This window comes from Monodelphis domestica, chromosome 2, assembly GCF_027887165.1.
Source record: "Monodelphis domestica isolate mMonDom1 chromosome 2, mMonDom1.pri, whole genome shotgun sequence".
Classification (NCBI taxonomy): Eukaryota; Metazoa; Chordata; class Mammalia; order Didelphimorphia; family Didelphidae; genus Monodelphis; species Monodelphis domestica.
Window position 1 is genome coordinate 380,926,312 of NC_077228.1, and position 20,528 is coordinate 380,946,839.

A 20,528-nucleotide genomic window follows, 5' to 3' on the forward strand; every position below is an offset into this window, starting at 1 on the left:
ATCCAGGAAGTTCTTGCTACCAAAGTCTCTGGCACTGTCAAATAGTTTTGTCTCACACATTGATATTTTATTAGTGGAAATGATATTACCAGAAAATTATTTTATTGAGTTAGAAAAAAATAATAAAATTAATTTGGAAGAACAAAAGATCAAGAATAGCAAAAGAATTAATGAAAAATAATGTAAAGAAAGGAGATCTACCAATAACAGATTTTAAATTGTATTATAAAGCAGTAATTATCAAAACTATCAACTACTGGCTAAGAAATAGAAAGGCAGTTCAGTGGAACAAAATAGACATACGACAAAAAGCAGTAAAAGATAACAGTAATCTTGTACTGAACAAGAGCTTGGATCTAGGTTTGGGGGATAAGAAATCACTATTTGGTAAAGATTGTTAGGACAACTGGAAGCTAATTTGGCAGAAACTAAAAGTAAGATACAAATGGATACGTGATCTTGTAATGATTATTCAGAATGAGATGTAATGATTAAAATTAATCTTGGAGACTATATTAAATTATAATTGCTAGTAAAAATGAGAGAGAAAAAGAAAAATCACCAAGGCCCAGCTATGAAAAGTCTCCATATTGCTTTGCGTTTCTCCATTTTCTGGTTCCCGGTCCAAGGGGTAGCCAGTCCAGTTTGCCCAGCCACAAATGGCAGAAAATTAGATACAATTAAAGACTCCTGAGCAGAGAGAAGAAAGCTCTGATTCCACAAAAAAAAAGAAAAGAACCCAAGGAACCACTTGGCTCCATCTCCTATAAGGCCAATGATGTCAGTCCTACTGGGGCTCTTTGATTGGACAGTCTGGGTCACAAGTCCCGACCTCCAGGCATGTCACCCACTATTACTTCCATTGGTCAGGGGCTGAACTGCTACACAGCAATCCCATCACATGACTTAATGGTGTCCTACCTTAATAGTATGTATGGGAAAGGGGTTGCATTTTTATGTTAATTCCATACGTAGACATAAAAGGACATATCATAAGCAAGTTAGAAAATATGAATAGGAGAAGAATTTATGAGTAAACAAGATATGGAAGAACTATAAAATGTAAAATGCATAATCTTGAGTACATCGAGTACAAGTTGAAAAGGTTTTGTACAAATAAAACAAATACTGTCAAAATTAGAAGGAAAGCAGAAATTGGGGGGAAAATAGGCAGCTTCTCAGAAAGAAGTCTTCTATTTAAAAAAAAATATATATATATAAAGAATTTTATCACATTTTAAAGAATAAGAGCCATTCCCCAACTGATAATCAGAAGATATGAAGACACAATTTTCAGATGAAGAAATGAAGCCATAGATAGGTGTATGAAAAAATGCTCTGCATCACTAGTGATTAGAGAAATGCAAGCCAAAACAACTCTGAATTATCACCTCATACCCATCAGACTGGCTAAAATGGCAAAAGGGCAAAATGACAAATGCTAAAAGGATTTGGAAAAATGGGGACGCTAATACACTGTTGGTGGATCTGTGAACTAATCCATCTATTTTGGAGAGCAATTTGGAATTACACTCAGAGTTCTAAAACTATGTATACCCTTAGACCCTGTAACATTGCTGGGTCTGTTTCCCAGGGAGATTAGGGGAAGAGGAAAAGAACCCCTGTTGTTCCAAATATTTATAGCAGCTCTCTTTGTGGTGGCAATGAATTAGAAACTAAGGGGATGCCCTTCAGTTGGGGAATGGTTAACCAACAAATTGTGCCATATGATTGTGATGGAATACTGGTGCATCATGAGGAGCGATGAGCAGGCTGATTAAAAAAACCTTAAGAACTACACAAGATAATGAATAGTGAAACGAATAGATCCAGGAGAACATTAAACACTGCCACAGAATTAATGACAGTGGAATAAACTGTGAAATGTATTTCCAGAAGGTGAACTGAAAGGTGAAATATGAAAGATTTAATTTATATATATGCTGGTCTCCTGAATAGTATGTTCTATGATGCAAGGAGGGTCTCAGGCACTTGTGATTGAGATTTATTATATATGTATGAAAAGAAGTAAGTTAAGCATATAATAGATTTGTGATTTCATTTATGTGTAGCCTTTCTTCTCCAGACATGTAAAAGCTTTTTTTTGTTTTGTTTTGTAAAATTTGGAATTAAAAAAAGATTTTAAAAGTGACAGGCAAAACCTAAGGAATATGTTTTTCTTGTTTCAGTAAGTAATCACTAGAAATCTACTACATATAACTTTTCTAAAAATTCAATTGATTTTTTTTTTATGTTTTTGTTGTACTTGTCTAGATCTAAATGGGGTATATTGAGATTTCTTCTTTTTTTTTTTTAAACCCATACCTTCCGTCTTGGAGTCAATACTGTGTATTGGCTACAAGGCAGAAGAGTGGTAAGGGTAGGCAATGGGGGTCAAGTGACTTGCCCAGGGTCACACAGCTGGGAAGTGTCTGAGGCCAGATTTGAACCTAGGACCTCCCATCTCTAGGCCTGGGTCTCAATCCACTGAGCTACCCAACTGCCCAACGGTACATTGAGATTTTTAATGATTATAGTTTTGTTTTTTATTTCTATATAGTATTTCATTAGCTACCATTCCTTTAAGCATGGTCTAGTTTCCCTGCTTATCTCTTTTAGCCATGTTTATTTTTATTATTGCCTTGTTTTATATCAGGGATTCTATTCCTGCATTTTAAAAATTTCCTGAAACATAATAAATTGTGCTTCAACACCTCAAAAAGTGACATTGAAGAAAAGGCATCACCATATGCTTTGTGAATTACACCCCAAAGATCATGGGAATCTTCCACTGAATTTGCAGCTTAAACATCTATGTATTGTCTCCCTCATTAGAATGTGACTACCTTGAGAGTAGGGACCACATCCCTTTTTTATTTGTATAAAATATATACTATATAGTATAAGAATAGTAAGAACTAAATAAATGTTTTTTTATTCAGTTTTTTAACAGTTTCCGTAAAACAGAAATTATCAGATTTTCTGCAAGTTAAAAAAACAGCAGGGAGAGATTGAAAGAGAAATTCCATTTGAAACTAATTATAGGGTATAAAAAAATCTGCAAGTCCAGTTATCAAGACATTCTCAGGAATTATATGAATCCAATCACAAAACATTCTTTACAGAAATAAAGACAAATCTAAATACAAGAATTGGATGATATTAATTGTTCATGGTTAGATTATGCCAGGATCATAAAAATCACAAGATTATCTGAATAAATTTATAGATTCAGTCCTGTGCCAATCAAACCACTAAAAGGTTACTTTATAAAACTAGGAAAAAAATTCATCTAATTAGAAACAAAAGTCATGAAAAAACATGACAAGAAAAGGGGCTTAGCAGTACCATATCTAAAACTATTTTAAAGTACAATCATCATCAAAACTATCCTGTATAATTAATAAAGAGAAAAGTTGATCAGATTAGTTACACAAGACTCACAAGTAACTGAACACACTAGTATAGTGCCTGATAAAGCTAAAGAGCTTCAGTTCCTGATTTAAACTCACATTAGCAAAAGCTGCTGAGCATTCTAGAAGAAATTTAGGTTTCCATATCACACATACTATATGCCACAATAAACTCCAAATAGATATATGACCTAGTAAAGAATCTCATCATAAACAAAAAAGAGAAGCAGGAAAGGGATGCTTTTGGCAGTTATGAATAGCGGAAGAGTTCCTGGTCAAACACTGAATAAAAGGGGTCCCTCTATTTATATCCCAGGAGACAAACTGGAGAACTGTGATTACATAAAACTAAAAGGCTTTTATACAAACAGTATTGATGCTATTTGGAATTAGAAGGGAAATAGTTAAATGAGAAAAAGCTTCTGTAGTAATTATCTCTTAGAATGGTCTTGTATTTAAGATATGTAATTTGTTCAACTATATAAGAACAAGGATCAGATGACCATCAAAATTAAGAGATATATTACTAGAGATACTTATGAAGAGATAAAAATGAAAATGCTCCAAATCACTAATAAAAGAGGCAAATTAAAATAATTCTGAGGTTTCACCTCATATTCATCAGATTGATAAAAAGGACAAAAAGAGAATTATTGGAGGGGATGGGGAAGATAGGTATATTAGTGCACTGTTAGTTGAATTATGAAGTGGTCCTATTATTCTGAAAAAAGCAATTTGGAACCATACCCCAAAAGTACTTAGTGTTCATACTTTTTGATTGAATGATATCGCTTCTAGTCTTTTGTCCCAAAGAATCCAAGAAAGTACTCTTATGTACAAAATACTCACAGAAGCACTTTTTTGTTGTAGCCAAGACCTGCAAGCAAAGTAGTTGCTCCTGAGTTGGAGAAATGTAAGATATAGTATAGGAATATAATGGAATTGTTATTTCTACATAAGAAATGAGAAAAAGAAGAGACTGAGATAACACTAGAAGAATTTGGAATTGAAAATTGATACCTTAGTTTATATTATTTTTAATTTATTATGTATTGGTTGACCCCCTCATTATATGTTTGAGCTCTCTTAAGCCTACAACTTCACTTGCCTTTTGTGAAATTTGAAAATTGATATTCCATGATTGAAAATTTTATCTATCAGAATCAATATTTGTGAATCAAATTGAGACTTGATTGTATAGGCCCTGTTAATAAAAATGATAAGAGTTTAAACTTCCCTATTCCTATGAGCTAAAGTCCAACTAGAAAAATTCTAACCTGTGAGCTTTTGCTGACCATGGGGGAAGATGAATCAATTTGGTGATGGGATGTTTCCCCATCACAGGACTTCCCAAAAAGGATGTTAGTCATGGGATGATGGTCCACCTGGTGAGGAAGAGATGATATAAGCAGCACCAACCAATCAGGAGTGACATGTGTCTGTATAGTCACTGTGCAATATATACTAGAATATACTGTCAGAAGCATCCTTGACTACTGAAGAATCTTGGATTTATTGGCAGTTGCCGGCCATACTAATAAAATGATCACACTTGGAACTTTGTGTCTCAGTTTCTCTGTCATTTTTATTGTGACACTTGTAAGAATTTTAGAGTAGTAGGGGGCAGCTGATTGAGAGCCAGGTCTAGAGATGGGAGGTCCTGGGTTCAAATCTGGCCTCAGACACTTCCCAGCTGTGTGACCCTGAGCAAGTCCCTTAACCCCCATTGCCTAGCCCTTACCACTCTTCTGCTTTGGAACCAATACTTAGTATTGATTCTAAGTTGGAAGGTAAGAGTTAAAAAAAATAATTTTGGAGTAGTTTCTGGAGGCAATATTGCATGATAGTTTTCTAATTCGCTTTGGAACCAGAAAAACTGAGCCAGGGCTAAGTGTGTAAATAGGAGTGACTTAACACCTTTAAGTTTTTCTTCTGTGGCTAGAAGCAAGCAGGTAGAAGAAGGGCTGGCTGCCTTTCCCCACCAAGTTACCATGTGTCTGTGACTGTATGGGGTCTCTGTCTCTGCTTTTAAGTGAATATTACGAAGGGGAGTATCCTGGCCACTATATGAGTTTAGTTACTAAGATCCCATCAGAAGTCAAATCAATGATAGTATTAGCAGAATCCACCAGTAGTAGCAGTCATTTCAATCATGAAGTGACACAATATCAACCTGGAGATGGATATACTGCAGCAACGACTTCATGATCTGGAAAAGTTTCAGGCCTAGCCCAATAGTTGCAAAAATATCAATAACAAGCCTGACCTCAAAGAAGAAAATAAGAAGACCCCCTCTTCTTCCTCTGCAGAGATGTGGAGAGTAGAACATGTAACTTTTTTTTTTTAATGTATTGGTTGGTTTTGCCGATTTCCCTCCCACCCCCCTTCTTCCTTTTACTCTTTTTAAGAGGTGGCACTATAAAGGGGAAAGAGAAGGGAAAGGATTCTAACATGAAACCTAGGTGATATAAAAACATGTTATCAATAAAATCTATTACTAAAAATTGGGACATTTCCTGGAGATAAAAAATTTCCATTTTGAACATGTTGATTTTATGGGACAGCTATGTGAGAATGTTCATCTGGTGGGTGATGCAATACTTGAACTACGGCTGGGTATAAATTAATTTAAAATTAAGTTGTTTTTAATTAAATACTAAATGTGATGAAAACATTAGAAAAGGGTGGAGATATATCTTCCCTTTGCATTGTCATAGTACACAGCTTATATGAAAGCATTAATCTTGTACAGTTGTACCCTACACTTAATTAAAAAAAAAAACTTTAATGACATTTCTTTAATTTTTAAAATTTCTTTAATTATGATACTATCTCATAGGGAGTATGTAGTGCAACAATTGGTGTTATACTAAAAATATAATTTTGAAATTATGAAATCTATAAGCCTAGGCTCTTGGGGACAAGTTTGACAAGGATTATAAACATGTAGATTTTGAGCTGGGATCTTAGAAGTCATCAAATCCAGTGGGGTCAAACTCAAACAGAAATGGCGGCCACTAAACTCTACATATGAATGTCGAGGGTAGTATATTGATCATATGAATATAACTTGTATCATATTCTATTTATTTTGTTTAATATTAACTATTTGCTTGGTTTGGGCTCACTTGAGTGTATAATAGTCCATCAAACTTCAATTCTAATGCAACTTTTCATTTTATAGCTAAATAAGCTGAGACTCCAAAATGTTAAATGTCTTCCCTAAAGTCTGAGCAGTATCACCCCACATGGTTGAGACTTGAAGCTTGAAAGTGAACAGGGTGCTTCCTCAGCTCACCTTTGGATGCAATGTTGTATGGGTGTGTGTAGTAGGTATGTAGTAGTGATAAGGTGTTATAAGACGTAGGCTCCAAGTACTATCAAAACGACAAGATTCAAAAATGTGGATGAGGAGCAAAGCAGAATTTCAGTCCCTACTTTCTGGATATTAAGCTATGGGTTGGAATCTAAACCATTTGAAACAAAAGGGTCCTTTTTGTTTTCGTATGTCATTGTCAAGCTCACTGATTTATTGAACTCTATTTCCAGAGAATGAGGAGTTGATCTTGCATATCGTTTCACCCCCCCCAAATAAAAAAACATAAAAAACAAAAAAACAAACAAGCAATAAGTCTTTGCTTTAAGAGGACAAAAAGTATTAAGGATAGTGCTAGTATTACTAGATTTCTCCATTTACTTCTTATTCCTTGACTAGGAAGCCAAAGAGGTAAGGTACTGTGGTGTATAGTAAGGAAGAGAATAGGACTTGGAATCAGGACACACCTAGGTTCAAATCTCAGTTCCAACATGCCACTTATTTAGAGGAAATAGGATCATCTGTAAAAACAGGAAGAATCCATGTAGAACCTAACTCATACTATCTAGAATAGAATGCTTTAAAAAAAGCTTAAAGCACCACATAAGTAGCCGCAATGATTATTAAGCAAAGAAATTAATACAGCATTATGGTCTTTATGGACACAAAGTTTTGGAGTTAGTATCATGTTTGACATATTTGAAGTCATCAAAATGTCATCTCAACTCTCTTCAGATCATGTCTTTCAAAATACAGATGGTACAAAATACAGCTTAATTTCCTAATCAATGCAATCTCCACCCCACCACATCCCCATACTATGAATTACTATGAAACCTTAAAAAAACTTAAGTAGTAATAAATATGGTAAGGAGATAAGCATACTGTATTAATTTTTTAGACATCTGAACAATGGGAAAGCTGACATCTTGTGGTGAGAAGGGGAAAAATATAATTGCAGAGAAATAAGTATTTTTTCCTACAGTTCTGCTTATATCACAACTGTTTTCTACAGTGAATGCATTCCACATTGTTTCCAATGCCTGATTTTTCTTAAATACCTAAAAACAGATAGCATTCCAATAGTCTTGTTTCTTAACAATCAAGACAATCATGTTTATGAATTGTTCATTTTCAAGATTTTTCCACATGTGAATTCCACAACCCACATAAACCTCAACTCCTTCCTAAATCTCATCACTTTTCCCTTATTTGTATATCATAGCTCTTTTTCAGCATATAATACTCCCAAGGCAGTAGTCTTAACACAAATGGAAATAGAATTAAGGTTCTACATCGTCACCTGATCTCCTTCTCACCATAACATAAGAAACAGAGCCATTTTGAAATGTAAGATTTCCCCCTGATTTATAACAAATTTCCACCGATACTTACAAAGAATCGTATAGGGGAATGGCACAAAAAACATTAGTAAGATGACCAGAAAAGGAGCTAGTCATGTACCAAGAGTAAAGTACTTTATTTGTATGATTCATTTGTTTAAATGCAATGTCCAGAAATCTACAAGATCCCTAGAATGATGCATATTGGAGTTTTAATGGAAAACAGGGACAAGAGTCTCATAGGATGATTAAGTGTAGATGAGCTGTGATCCGTAATGGTTGAGGATAGATTACAGACCTATCATATCAAAATTATGAATAGTTTGCAATAGCTGAACGCTTTGTAGCCAAGAAAAATAAAAATGGTACATATATAAACTGTCTCTCTAAAAGACTAAAAAAATGAAAACCTGACCAATTCTAGGCCCCTAAAGAAAAAAGTATGATCTTAGTTTAATTTGTTGCCAGTGAAGACAAATCATATAGATATAGCTGGGGCAAAATTTTAAAGTGAAGCAAGGTCACCAACCTAATGACATCTGTGCAAATCTCAAAATATAGCTTCAGTTTTGAAAAATCCTTTCTTATGTGGTTATTAGGGTTTTCCCAATGATGTAGATTTTGTGCACAATTTATTAAACACATACTATATGCAGAACAACATACATTCAACAAACCTCCTGTCACAAGTCTTTGTTGAGCTAAGTTGGGAATTCAAGAGATGAAAGCAAATAAGAGGACTAGGAAGAAAATGAAAATCTAATGGATTTGGAAAAAGGTTGCACAACCAAGCCATTTGAGAACTGGGAGGAGATAAGGGTAATTAGTTGTTTGGCTTATGAGACAAGATGAATACTAGAAAAGATTCATTTTAGACTAGGGGTTCTCTTCAGCTTTTTGGTATCATGGGTCTCCTCTGGCAGTCTGATGAAGTCAAAGAATCTTTCTCAGAATGTTTTTAAATGTATAAAATAAAATACATAAGATTCCAAAGAAAACCAATTATATTGAAATAATTATAACAAATATTTAAAAATTCATAGACCTCAAGAACCCTTGGGATAGCTTTACATTATTCCATAATCTTAATTCCTGGTTGAAACTGGATTATAAAAAAAAAGAAAAAAAAAACACAACTTAGTGGAGTTTGCCAGAAACATGTATAATGGTGGGATAGACAGAGGGGCTTTAAAATGCTAGGAAAAGGAAACCAGCTGCTGGAGGGGATTTGTTACTGTGTAGCTACTTCCTCTTTCCTCCACCAAGGCTAAACAACCTTAATGGAGTCTGGACCTGACCAAAAGCAAGTCAACCCCTTCTAACTTTCTTCTTTGACTTTCAAATCCTCCCTCCTATTACAAAGAGAGTCAGTCTTCTGTATACTAAATGGCTAATTTATTTCTGGGGAAAGAAAGGCATGGAGAGAGAGGGGGAGAGGGAAAAGATGGGAGGTCCCTTAATGTCTTTTCCCTATTAACTGTTGAAGGCTTTTATCACAAAGTCTCTTCAGAGAAATGGCTTGAGTTTCCCCTAAGAGAAAGTGAATTTAAATCAGCAGAGGTCTTCAATCGGCAAGAACGTCTGCTCAATCAGGTAGAAAGGGTATTGGAAGCAACTCTCTTCCTTAGCTCTTGTCAGAGTGTCTGGTGAGAGAGTGAGTGAGTGAGTGAGTGAGTGACCAGACTCAGCCCTGGCCAATAGTTTTTTCCTCCTTTGAATCTTCAAATAGAATTCTCAAATTCTCCCTTCCCCCACTGATTGAATGTTCCATCTGGCTCACCTGGATCCATCTTCATTAAATTTCAGGTTTTACTCTGCTTTTGGCCATTCTTCCTTGATTACACATGCAAACCTTTACATCATGGTTCTTAAAAACGATTAAATTTAACTTCCCATTCCATCCAACAGTATTTCTCATTTCCTTATACTTTTAGGTATCAGAGTATCATTGATAGGTCTCAGAAATTATTCTTCCAACTCAATGTTTTATTACCCAGTTTATTATTACTTTCATAAACAATTTAAATCAACTCCTTGAACTATAGAATGGTGATATTAACTGAATTTTTGTAGCATTAGAAAAAGTTTTAATTACTAAAGACAGTGTTCTAGATTATCATAAACCACACCAAAACAATGACTAAATTTTAAACAACATTCCTTTCTGAATCTCAATATAGGTTAAAGAAACACATATTATAGAATTAAAATTTTAAAATCCCACTTATATTCTTGGTTCTAAACCTAAAACAAAAGCTATAGATTGGGGTTAGAGGTCTGTCCACTTCCAAATGTTTTGATTTGGAGAAGATAAAATTCAGGAGATAAAATATTTCTAATTTAAACTCAAACTGAAAATCCAAGAAACACAGCAAAAAAAATGAATCTTCTTCTCATGAAGAATTTATTAGGTGTGGGACTAGGAGTGGTCTATTTGTCTTTTTGGTATAAAAACTAGCTTCACATAGGATTATCTCAAACCATCTATTATTAAGCTGAGACATTTTAGAAAGTTATCTGAAGGTCAGATAAGAGAGGTTAAGTGATTAGGCTCTGAAAGCTTGGCAAATAATCTAGAGCAGGTTTTGGTACTAGGTTTTTGGCATCTGAATACCAAAAGTTTAAAAAAGGTTCTATTTCATTTGAATAACAATTTCTAGGGGGCTCATTAAAATCCTTATTTCAGTTACTTCTATATCTTAACATGGACAATTCAGTTTGAGGTATATGAGCTCAATAAGACATCCCAAAAGGAGGAGTTCCTAAATTTTAAAATCATCTGCAATCTCTCTATTACTAAATGAACCCTAATATAGTAATTCTATATAATTCTTGGTATTCTACCCTGTCAATCAAAAGGTGACAACAAATTGCAATAAAAAAACAAAAGACAACCCAAGTACAATTTGTTTTTTAATAAAGATAATTACAAAAGATGGAAAATCAGCTCAGAAAGGCAAATTACTTCTTTAATAGATCAGTTTTTAGACATAACATAATAACTCACATCAATTTTAAATACTATCACATAAAGCATGGTGGAGAAAGAAATTTTGCATCATAATTAGAAAAACTCACAATACACCTTGCCAACAACCAAAAAAAAAAAAAAGCTGTTTTGAAAATAAATACATTCCATGCCAAGTAGTACAAAATGAAGTCAGCAGTCTCTTTTGAAAAGAAACCTGTATTTTTTTTCTCCCAATATTTTACCAATTTAGTATTTTTCCTGAAATTGTTGTGAGGCTCTCTAATTCAAGGATTGCTGAGCTGTTCCGATTTGGCTCTGTTTAAAAAGGCAAAATATAAAAGTGGCACAATTTTAGTTTAAATGCACTTTGACTGATGGACAATTTAAAATTAGCATTTGTATAACCATATACAACAAAACAGGTATTTTAGTGATAGAAAATGTCTTTGTGTTTGTTCACTTTGTTCTTTTCATTAAATTCTGAGAGTTGGGACTAGGTATGGTAATTTATTATGTAAAACCTAGCACAGATTATCATGAGACGACATAGATGCTTTCTGAACAAACAAGCCTAGAAATTGCAGAGCTGTATTCATTATTTCTAGTGTGCACTAATCCTGGATTATTTTCATTTTAATTTAAAATTTAACTACATTTAACTCATAAGAGATTCAATTAGTACTGGGTTACCCTTTGGTGTCTGTCTTTTCACCACTGTTGTCCTTAGACTTTTCTTCTTCTTTAACATCTAAAAATAAAAGATCAAAAGAAATGTACAATAAATACAAATAGCTTACACAGGAAAGCTTAGTCCTTAAATTAAAAAAAAAATCTATATTTGCCCTCAACACTCTCATGGAATAAACACCAACTTTAAAAGTTCTTAGCAAATGAAACCTCTTAATTTTTACACCTCTGTCACCCATATTAAATGTTTTACTTAATTTCCATTCAAGTGATCAAAAAAACCCCCACCAAAGAGCTAAACAAAAATGTGGAAGAAACAGTGAGATGTTAAGTTTTGGGCTGCAATCAGGCTTTATTTCTAGGAAGTTACTTTATTTAGGAGGCATATGAATGTCTCTTAACCTCCCCTCCATGTGATAAAACAGGGCAGTACTTGGCATATAGCAGGCACTTAATAAATGTTTATTGCATTGAATATATAATGAGCTCTGTTGATCTGTTTAAATTTCCCATTTTATTTTGGGTACAGAGACTATGAATTGTTAAAATGAGATGATTAGATATACTTTTTAAAAATATTATGATTTTTTTAAAGGCTAAGAGAAATGTAACTCAATTTTTGGGCAGTTATTTACTAAGTGCCATGCCCTACTACTGTAATTGAGCTCACATTATTTCAGAGATGAATATATCTTCTTAATAAATCTATCATTTACCACATTTAGAAAACCAACAGCTAACCTGCTTTTTTGTCTTCTGTTTCCTTCTTGTCTTCTTCTATCCTTGCTTTTTTTGCTCCTTTCTTATGATCAGCCACATTTCTACGCCCTCCTTCACCTTCATCCTCAGAATCGGAAAATTCTTCATCACAAGCTATCCGCTTGTCTGATGCTCGAACTGAAACATAACATAAAGATTGTTGGTGTTCAGTTGCTTTTTAGTTGTGCCCAATTCTTCATGATCCCATGAATAATACATAAAGGTACACATTACATTTTGGAAAATAGCAGTATAAAATTTGCATTCAGCACTAGAATGTGAGGTCCTGGGTTCAAATTTGACCACAAACTTTCTAGTTGTGTGACCCTGGGCAAGTCACTTAATTCCCATTGCCTAACCAATATCACTCTTCTGCCTACTATCTATCTCAGGTGATGTTACAGTGGTAGCGAGAATAGGCTTTTCTTTCCATCTTTCTACCTTTTCCTAGCCAAGTAAATACTAATAAACTTATGAAAAACAAGGACCAGAGTCCTAAATTTATTTCTAACAAAGCTAAAGCTAAAATGGGCATTTTAAAATTCCAGAATTAGGCCATGTTTTTCTCTCAATAAATACAAAAACCTACTTTTGCATTGGGGTAAAAAGCAGTTAAGGTAAAATAAAAACAAATTTGAAAAGCTGCAAATCTTAGAGATGTGTAAATAATTTCAAATGGCTTTTGAATCTTCAAGAAAGACAAAGTAACTCAGTTTAAAGTTTTCAATGAGAAGTCATTTTTTCTAAGAAAAATATGTTCAAATTAAATTTATATCAAAATTCTTGGTATTTAAACAACTCTCAAATAGGTTAGTATTGTTTGAATAACTAAGAAAACCTGTATACATAACACAATTTTCATAACATTTAATAGTATGATCTTACTAGAAATTCGTTTGTCTGGATCTTCCCCATCTTCATCCCCACTGTCTTCGTGAACAGCATCTTCAGGGATGGCTTGCATCTGTACACCAGGCGCATGAGGTAACATGCGCAAGTTTTCAAACAAACGTTGTCTATATTGCATTGGAAACAAGTTATTGAAATATTTCATTTTTTTCTTTGGTCTCTAATTTATTTTAAAAAGACTCTTGATCAGGCCTAGAAATGGGAGGTCATCTAGGTTCAAATCTGGCTTCAGACACTTCTTAGCTGTGTGACTCCGGGCAAGTTATTTAACCTCCATTGCCTAGCCATTACCACTCTTCTATCTTAGAACCAAAACACAGTATTGATTATAAGATGGAGGGTATGGGCTCAATAAATAAATACATGCATACATATGAGCCTCTTGAGTAGCAACATATACAATCTTTTAAAGCTTGGGTACTTCGAAATTTGGAAGTTATAATGGTTATATTTTTCTAGCAAAATAGAATATTTTTCTAGTGTTCAAGTTTCAATGGAAAGTTATCCAAAGTACACAGAAAAACTATATGCACAGGAGTAATACTGGATTATAACACAGGATGCTTTAACAAATACCTAATTTAAAATCTTCACATATTTCATGTTCTTTCCTTCTCTTTAAATTGAATGCACTTAGCTATAATCCAACTAACAAATCAATATGTAATTTCATTCTTGAAATTATCATATTACTCCAAAGAAAGAAGAAACTGTGTCTGTGGGGAAAGTCCTATGTTTTAACATTCTATGATTTAAAAAAATAACAAGCCTGAATAAAATCTATATTTCTTTTCAATTAAAAACCTTCAAGATGATGCTAAAAACAGAATTAGTCATATTTGCTATTTATACTATAGATCACATAAAAATAAACATTTATTTGTCTAAGCTTCCTTAAATATATACTGTAAAGAATTACATTTTTCACTACAAATCATTCACATCAAGAATTGGCTTTCTTAAACAAGTTAATATCTACATTAAAAAAAATTCTTTCATTGGTTCTAATTAGTGTCTTTATTGCATAGAATTTATTTACATCTAAAATGACAAAATTATAAAAGGAAAATAATATTATCAACCAAAGACTTTTATGGCCAATTTAAAACAATATTAAAGGAGAATGGGAAAATCTGGGTGTTAGGCAAGTATATTCTCATAAAAAACAATCATCATTTATATCTTAGTTTATGTTTCATTAAGAAACAATTCCCTAATACTTTCATCAGAGTTACAACAGTATAAGAGTAATGTCAAGTCATGAAACACTGAAATTATTTGAAAATAGATTAAGATAATGCTTTAAACCTATTAAGGTGGTAAAAATTTGACTGATTTTTTTAAAAATTTCAAATGGACTAATGTTTCAATGTACAATATTAGTTTACATAAGTTAGTCAATAAAGGCTACTTAAATATTGTTCATGATTGCTAGAATTCACACTGGGAACTTCTGTCTATGCATCAGAATCTCAAGACTTGGAACCTCAGACCTGTACTTGAACAGAAATCCTCTAAAACATAACCAAGAAGTGATCAGTTAGCCACTGAATATGGGGAGAAAGCACTGTCCTCTGCTAAGATTTCATTCTGGATTGAACAGATGGTTCTATCTGAGTGCAAATCTGTCTCTTTGCAACTACTGCCTCCTGTTTCTAGTCTTACCATCTAGTAAGAGGCAGAACAAGTTGAAAGCCTTACAAGGTATTAGTCAAAATTTAGATATATCTGAAGAAAGTTACTAGTTTTTTTAGTTAAAATGTTTCCCTTGATTTCTGTTAAGTTTTGTGTCTTCTTTCATATCTAAATTCATCTATCTATATCTAAAAACATATATACACATGTATATGTGTCTTTCTATCTGTATATATGTATGTTATATACATACATACAATATATATATCTTCAGTTGCTCCAACTCTTTATATAGTATGGAGTACTTTGTTTTTGATGCATCAATGTTTTATTAAATTATAATGTTCAAAAAGCTTAAATCTGGACCCAATTCAACCAATAAGTTGGGGTTTAGAGTTGCCAAATCCAAACTAGACTAGGTGTATTGTAGATTTTATTAAAAATACAAGACTCAAGTTAATCTTGATATTAATAAAAAACCTTAACCATTAAGAAAGAGGGTATCATTTAGTAACAATAACATTGTCAAGTAAAGACTGAATGACCACTTGTTAGGTATGCTGAAAAGGGGTTTCTTATTGTACTATGGGTTGAACTACATAGGTCTCCAAAGATTCTTCCAACTCTGATTCTGTGAAGAAAAATGTTTTGGAATGCCAATTTAATGATATTAAGTATAATGAAGAAGTAAAAAAGTGGAAAGGATATAAACATTATGATTCAATGTCTAACACTAAGTTTTATATAACATGTTAAAAAGTTTAAGTTTTATATAAAATGTTAAAAAAAGGTCTAAAATATACAAAAGATACTTTGAAAACTATTTGAATTGTATGTGTCAAAATGTTTTATTTTACCAACATTTAATGAAATAAGCTATTTCAATCACTACTTACTTGATCTTCTCCATATACTCTGGGGTATTCTGATTTGTCATATTTGATGGACTTATGTGCAGTTTAAAGTCTGGTCCAAAATACTCAAAGTAATCATTGTATGGCAGTTCTATTGAAAACAACAAAACAAGTTATAGATAAAAGGCTCATCTTTTATGTGAAAATATTAATCATCCATAAGACTTAAAAGTTTAAAAATAGGGGGCAGCTGGGTAGCTCAGTGGACTGAGAGTCAGGCCTAGAGATGGGAGGTCCTAGGTTCAAATCTTGCCTCAGATACTTCCTACCTGTGTGACCCTGGGCAAGTCACTTGACCCCCATTGCCTAACCCTTACCACTCTTCTGCCTTGGAGCCAATACACATTATTGACTCCAAGATGAAAGGTAAGGGTTTAAAAAAAAAAAGTTTAAAAATATTTCCTAGCAAATTACAAGAATAATCAGGACCACATACAAATCTACACATGTGAAATGCAAAAGTATAGGAAAATTTAAAAATCCAGCAACAATTAATATTAATACTTAAGTTCAAATCTTTTATGACAAGAAATCTGAGCTGTCTTAGTCACCATTCCTCTAACTCAGGAATACTGCTAATCTGAACCATTTGGGGACTGTCAAGGAGAAAGAGGAAGGGAGTCAGAAGGGACTGGACATATGATTTCATTATGATAGGGAACTTCTAGAGAGAAGTCTTCTACCAATGCAGCTTAGCATCTGCCTTATAACTTAAAAGTGTTAGAGAGCTGTCTAGGGCACTGAGAGGTAACATAACTTGCTTGCTAGTCCCACAGCCAGGATGTGTCAAAAAGCATGGCTTGAACCCCTTGAGGTTAGCTCTTTAGCCACTGTCACAATATATCACCTCTTCCATCTATTTCCCTTTTATCAAACGAAATAGATTTAAATCTTTTTTGCTACCTTTATAATCTTCCTATACTTTATTCCCAAACATACTGCCTAACTTGTTCTTCACACAGGACACTCAACTGTGTCTTAAGTCTTTCCACAAGCTTGTCCACCATATCTGGAATACTCCTCCTTTTTGGTGCCATTTTCCTTCTCCCTAGTCTAATAATTCCTATTCTTCTATGCCAAACACATGCTAGATTTGAAGTCTTCCTGACCCCAGGCCTAGTGTTGTATTCTGCACTATTAAGCTGCTTATTTTCTAGCCATTTTATCTAAATCTAGTTTCTCTACCCCATAACCATTGTCTCCTAGAACTAGCATCAAATAAACTCTGTCATTGTTCTTGTTAGGGGTGTGTTGATCTATTTCCTATGAAGCCAATCATGCTCCCAGTTACATTCTGAACCAAAGTTTAACTACCCACCACTGTTCCCCTAAATTTTTGATATTTTACCTAATCGAAATGCAAGCTTCTTTGAAGGTACATACTATCTTTGTTTTGAACTTGTATCCCCAGTACTTAGCATGTTTGTATTAAATGTTTAATATAATATAATTAATATAATTTAATATAATTAATTCATAATAAATATGGGTCATTCATATTTCCTCATCCTTGGTTTCCTTTTCTTTAAGCCTCAAGTCAAACCCTACCTTCAAAAGGGCTTTTCTGGTCTCCCCAGTCCCAGCTGTGTTTATGTATATAATACAGATATATATATACACATATAGTTTCTACTTATTTCATGTTTGTATGGAGGAAAGAGGGAAAAGTAAGAAAATAATAATTGCTAGCATTTATATAATGCTTTAAGGTCTGCAAAAAATTTTTAGCTATATTTTGTTTAATAAACTGTTTTTTATTCTAATTTTTGTTTCACTCAAATACTCTTGTTCGATAAAAATAATTTTTTACTGGTGAATATTTTATAAGTATATCCTAGAGAATTCTAGGATCCCTTATGGTAAAGATGGTAAAGAGAATAGTAAAACAAATTTAGTGTTCTTTCTGTTACGTCACACTGACTACTTAGGCACATTCATTGTCTAATTCTGGAGTTCTTAATTTGAGGTCTCTGATCTTATTTTTAAGATTTTGATAACTGCATTTCAATATAAGTAATTTCCTTTGTAATACTATGTATCTTATTTAATCCATTTAAAAGCATCATTCTTAGAAGGTGTCTATAGGCGCCTCCAGAAGTCCATGACCAAAAAGGTAAAGAGCCCTTACTCTAGCTAAAGGCTACCTCCTCATCTATTTCTAAGCAAATATTAATCATGAGTAAATTTGTCAGTTTCTCCTTAATATTTTTATTATTTAATAGGGTATTAATACTTGCCATTTGGAATTTCACAATCTAAGGCAACAGCAGTTTCATATGTCCAACACCGAGCAACATTACGGATAGTGTATCCCCCTCCTCCCAGCATCAGAAGGGGCAAATTGAAAGTTTTCACAACTTCTACACATTTAGCATGACCTGATAAAGACAGAAGACAAATAAAATGAGTAGTTTTACTTACAGAATAAATTATATAACATTTTTAAAAAAAGGTAAATAGCCAAAAATTATTTTTAAACATTATATGTAAACTTTAGAAGGAATTTTTTATAACTTTAAAAGACCACAAAGAACACTTCAGAAACCTGTACTAGAAGTGATTTTTACTGCTTCATGACGGATGTAAACCAAGAATGCCTTTAATAGCATCTCCAATAAGAGTTCCAGATTTTGGAAAAAGGAACCTGTTTTCTTCCTAAAGCCTCTCATTCCACTTTGGGGTTGGAGGAAAACTGCAACGTTTATATGGGAAAATACTCACACTTCTACTAGAAATGTCACTGACACTAAGCAAGGATTTCTCAACTGGATATATTAATTTATGAATGGTTTTTCAAAGTGAATTCTTATGGATATATTTTTTAATTTACATGACCATATTTTCCCCCACACCTAAATCTCTTCAGCCTTTCCCAGAGGCATTCAATATAACAGTATTTTTAAAATACCTCCCTAAACATAGAGAAAAATATCAATATAATTGATCCATGAAAAAAGTTTAAAACATGTGAAAAGCATAACACTAGTGGAGCCTGTCTCTGAAAAGGATGAGATGGGAATCTTTTCTTATTTCTCTTCTTTGGAGGTATGCTTGCTCTTAATTTTGCAAAATTCACTTATGCCAGTTTTTTTCAATGTGAATTATTGTAGTCGTAGTTTTCTTAGTTCTGCTTGACTGCATCAGTTCTTGTAGAACACTCCATGCTTCTCTGAGTTCATCTTATGCTACAGAACGTTTACTATTACATTTACATACCTCCAATTCTTTGCTATCACAAAAAGGGCTCAAATATTTTAGTGTATATGGGCACTTTACATCAACATCCTTAGAAGATAGGTTAGTTGTGGAATCTCTGGGTCAAACAGTATGGACATTTTTGATACTTTATTATTTGTGTAATTCCAAATTGATTTCCCAAATAGTATAACTGATTCACATCTGCACCAAAATTGCAGTAGTGTGCCTATATTCCCATAACTCCTTCAGCAGTGACTTCCTACCTTCTGCCATTCTTCTTCATTTGCAGGATGAAGTGAAAACTCGAGGTTGTGATTTTCATTTCACCATTAATGACTTGGTTTATTCTTTCATATTGTTAATACCTAGCAATTCTTTTGACCAGTTATCTACTGAGGAATGGCTTATGAATTGTGTATACAGAGGCATACAAGTCAATTATCTTTGGGTCAAACCCTTATCATAGAAATTTGAGTCTTTCCCTATTTGAACACTAAACTTCTCCAAGGTGCATTTTTGTGTGTAATTTTTAGTTTCATTATAATTAGTTATCTATTTTATCTTTTGACACTGCCATTATTCTTATATGTCTGCTATCCATAGCTGTGAAAGGTATATAACTTGCTTTTCTTCTAATTTTTTAACAGTATGACTTTTATGGACAAGGCAATGAATCTATTTAGAATTCATTGTGGAATATGGTGCCAGCCTAATTTCTTTTTCTTTTTTTAAACTCTTACCTTCCGACTTGGAATCAATACTAAGAGTGGTAAGAACTAGGCAATGGGGGTCAAATGACTTGCCCAGGGTCACACAGCTGGGAATTATCTGAGGTGAGATTTGAACCCAGTACCTCCCATCTCTGGGCCTGGCTCTCAATCCACTGAGCTATCCAGCTGCCCCCCAAAGCCTAATTTCTAATAGACAACTTTCTACTTTTTTCTGTTTTCTATTTTTAAAAAAACAAATAAGGAGTTCTTTCCGAAGAAATTTGTTTTCTTGTGTATCATAGGGTTGAATTATATTTTTGATTCTCCTTCATCTTATACGTTTTACCATTTGCCTTTATTTCAAACCATGAGATGTTTTTGATGACTTCTTTACTGGAAATGTTGCTTTCCTTTCATTTGAACCCTTTTATTTCCCTTCATATTATAAGAGTAATTTTTAATTTTTTTTTAAGTTCTGCATGATAATCTGATTATTGTAGCATTACAATTGTAAACTAACTCTGAGGTCATATATTGGCACAAACTAGCCACAAACAATCTAGTTATAAAGGAATACTTTATAGCAATCTATATTAAGTATTTTGTAAGCTTTGGCAGTTTGATCCTCAGATACTTTTTACTTTGTAGTTATTTGGAATTTCTTTTTTGGTTT

The 20,528-nt window shown here is 33.3% G+C and overlaps 1 protein-coding gene across 1 annotated transcript in view; it reads right to left on the minus strand.

The window, feature by feature from the left end:
• Positions 1-10,972: 10,972 nt before the first annotated feature.
• Positions 10,973-20,528, minus strand: part of HDAC2 (histone deacetylase 2) — a 65,816-nt gene continuing 56,260 nt past the window's right edge. The window contains exons 9-14 of the mRNA XM_001368952.4: positions 18,185-18,325; positions 15,930-16,038; positions 13,375-13,505; positions 12,472-12,627; positions 11,734-11,791; positions 10,973-11,358 (exon numbers count right to left, since the gene is read on the minus strand). Of these exons, the coding sequence (XP_001368989.1) occupies positions 11,328-11,358; positions 11,734-11,791; positions 12,472-12,627; positions 13,375-13,505; positions 15,930-16,038; positions 18,185-18,325 (626 nt within the window). The 3' untranslated portion in view covers positions 10,973-11,327. The remainder of the gene's footprint in view (positions 11,359-11,733; positions 11,792-12,471; positions 12,628-13,374; positions 13,506-15,929; positions 16,039-18,184; positions 18,326-20,528) is intronic.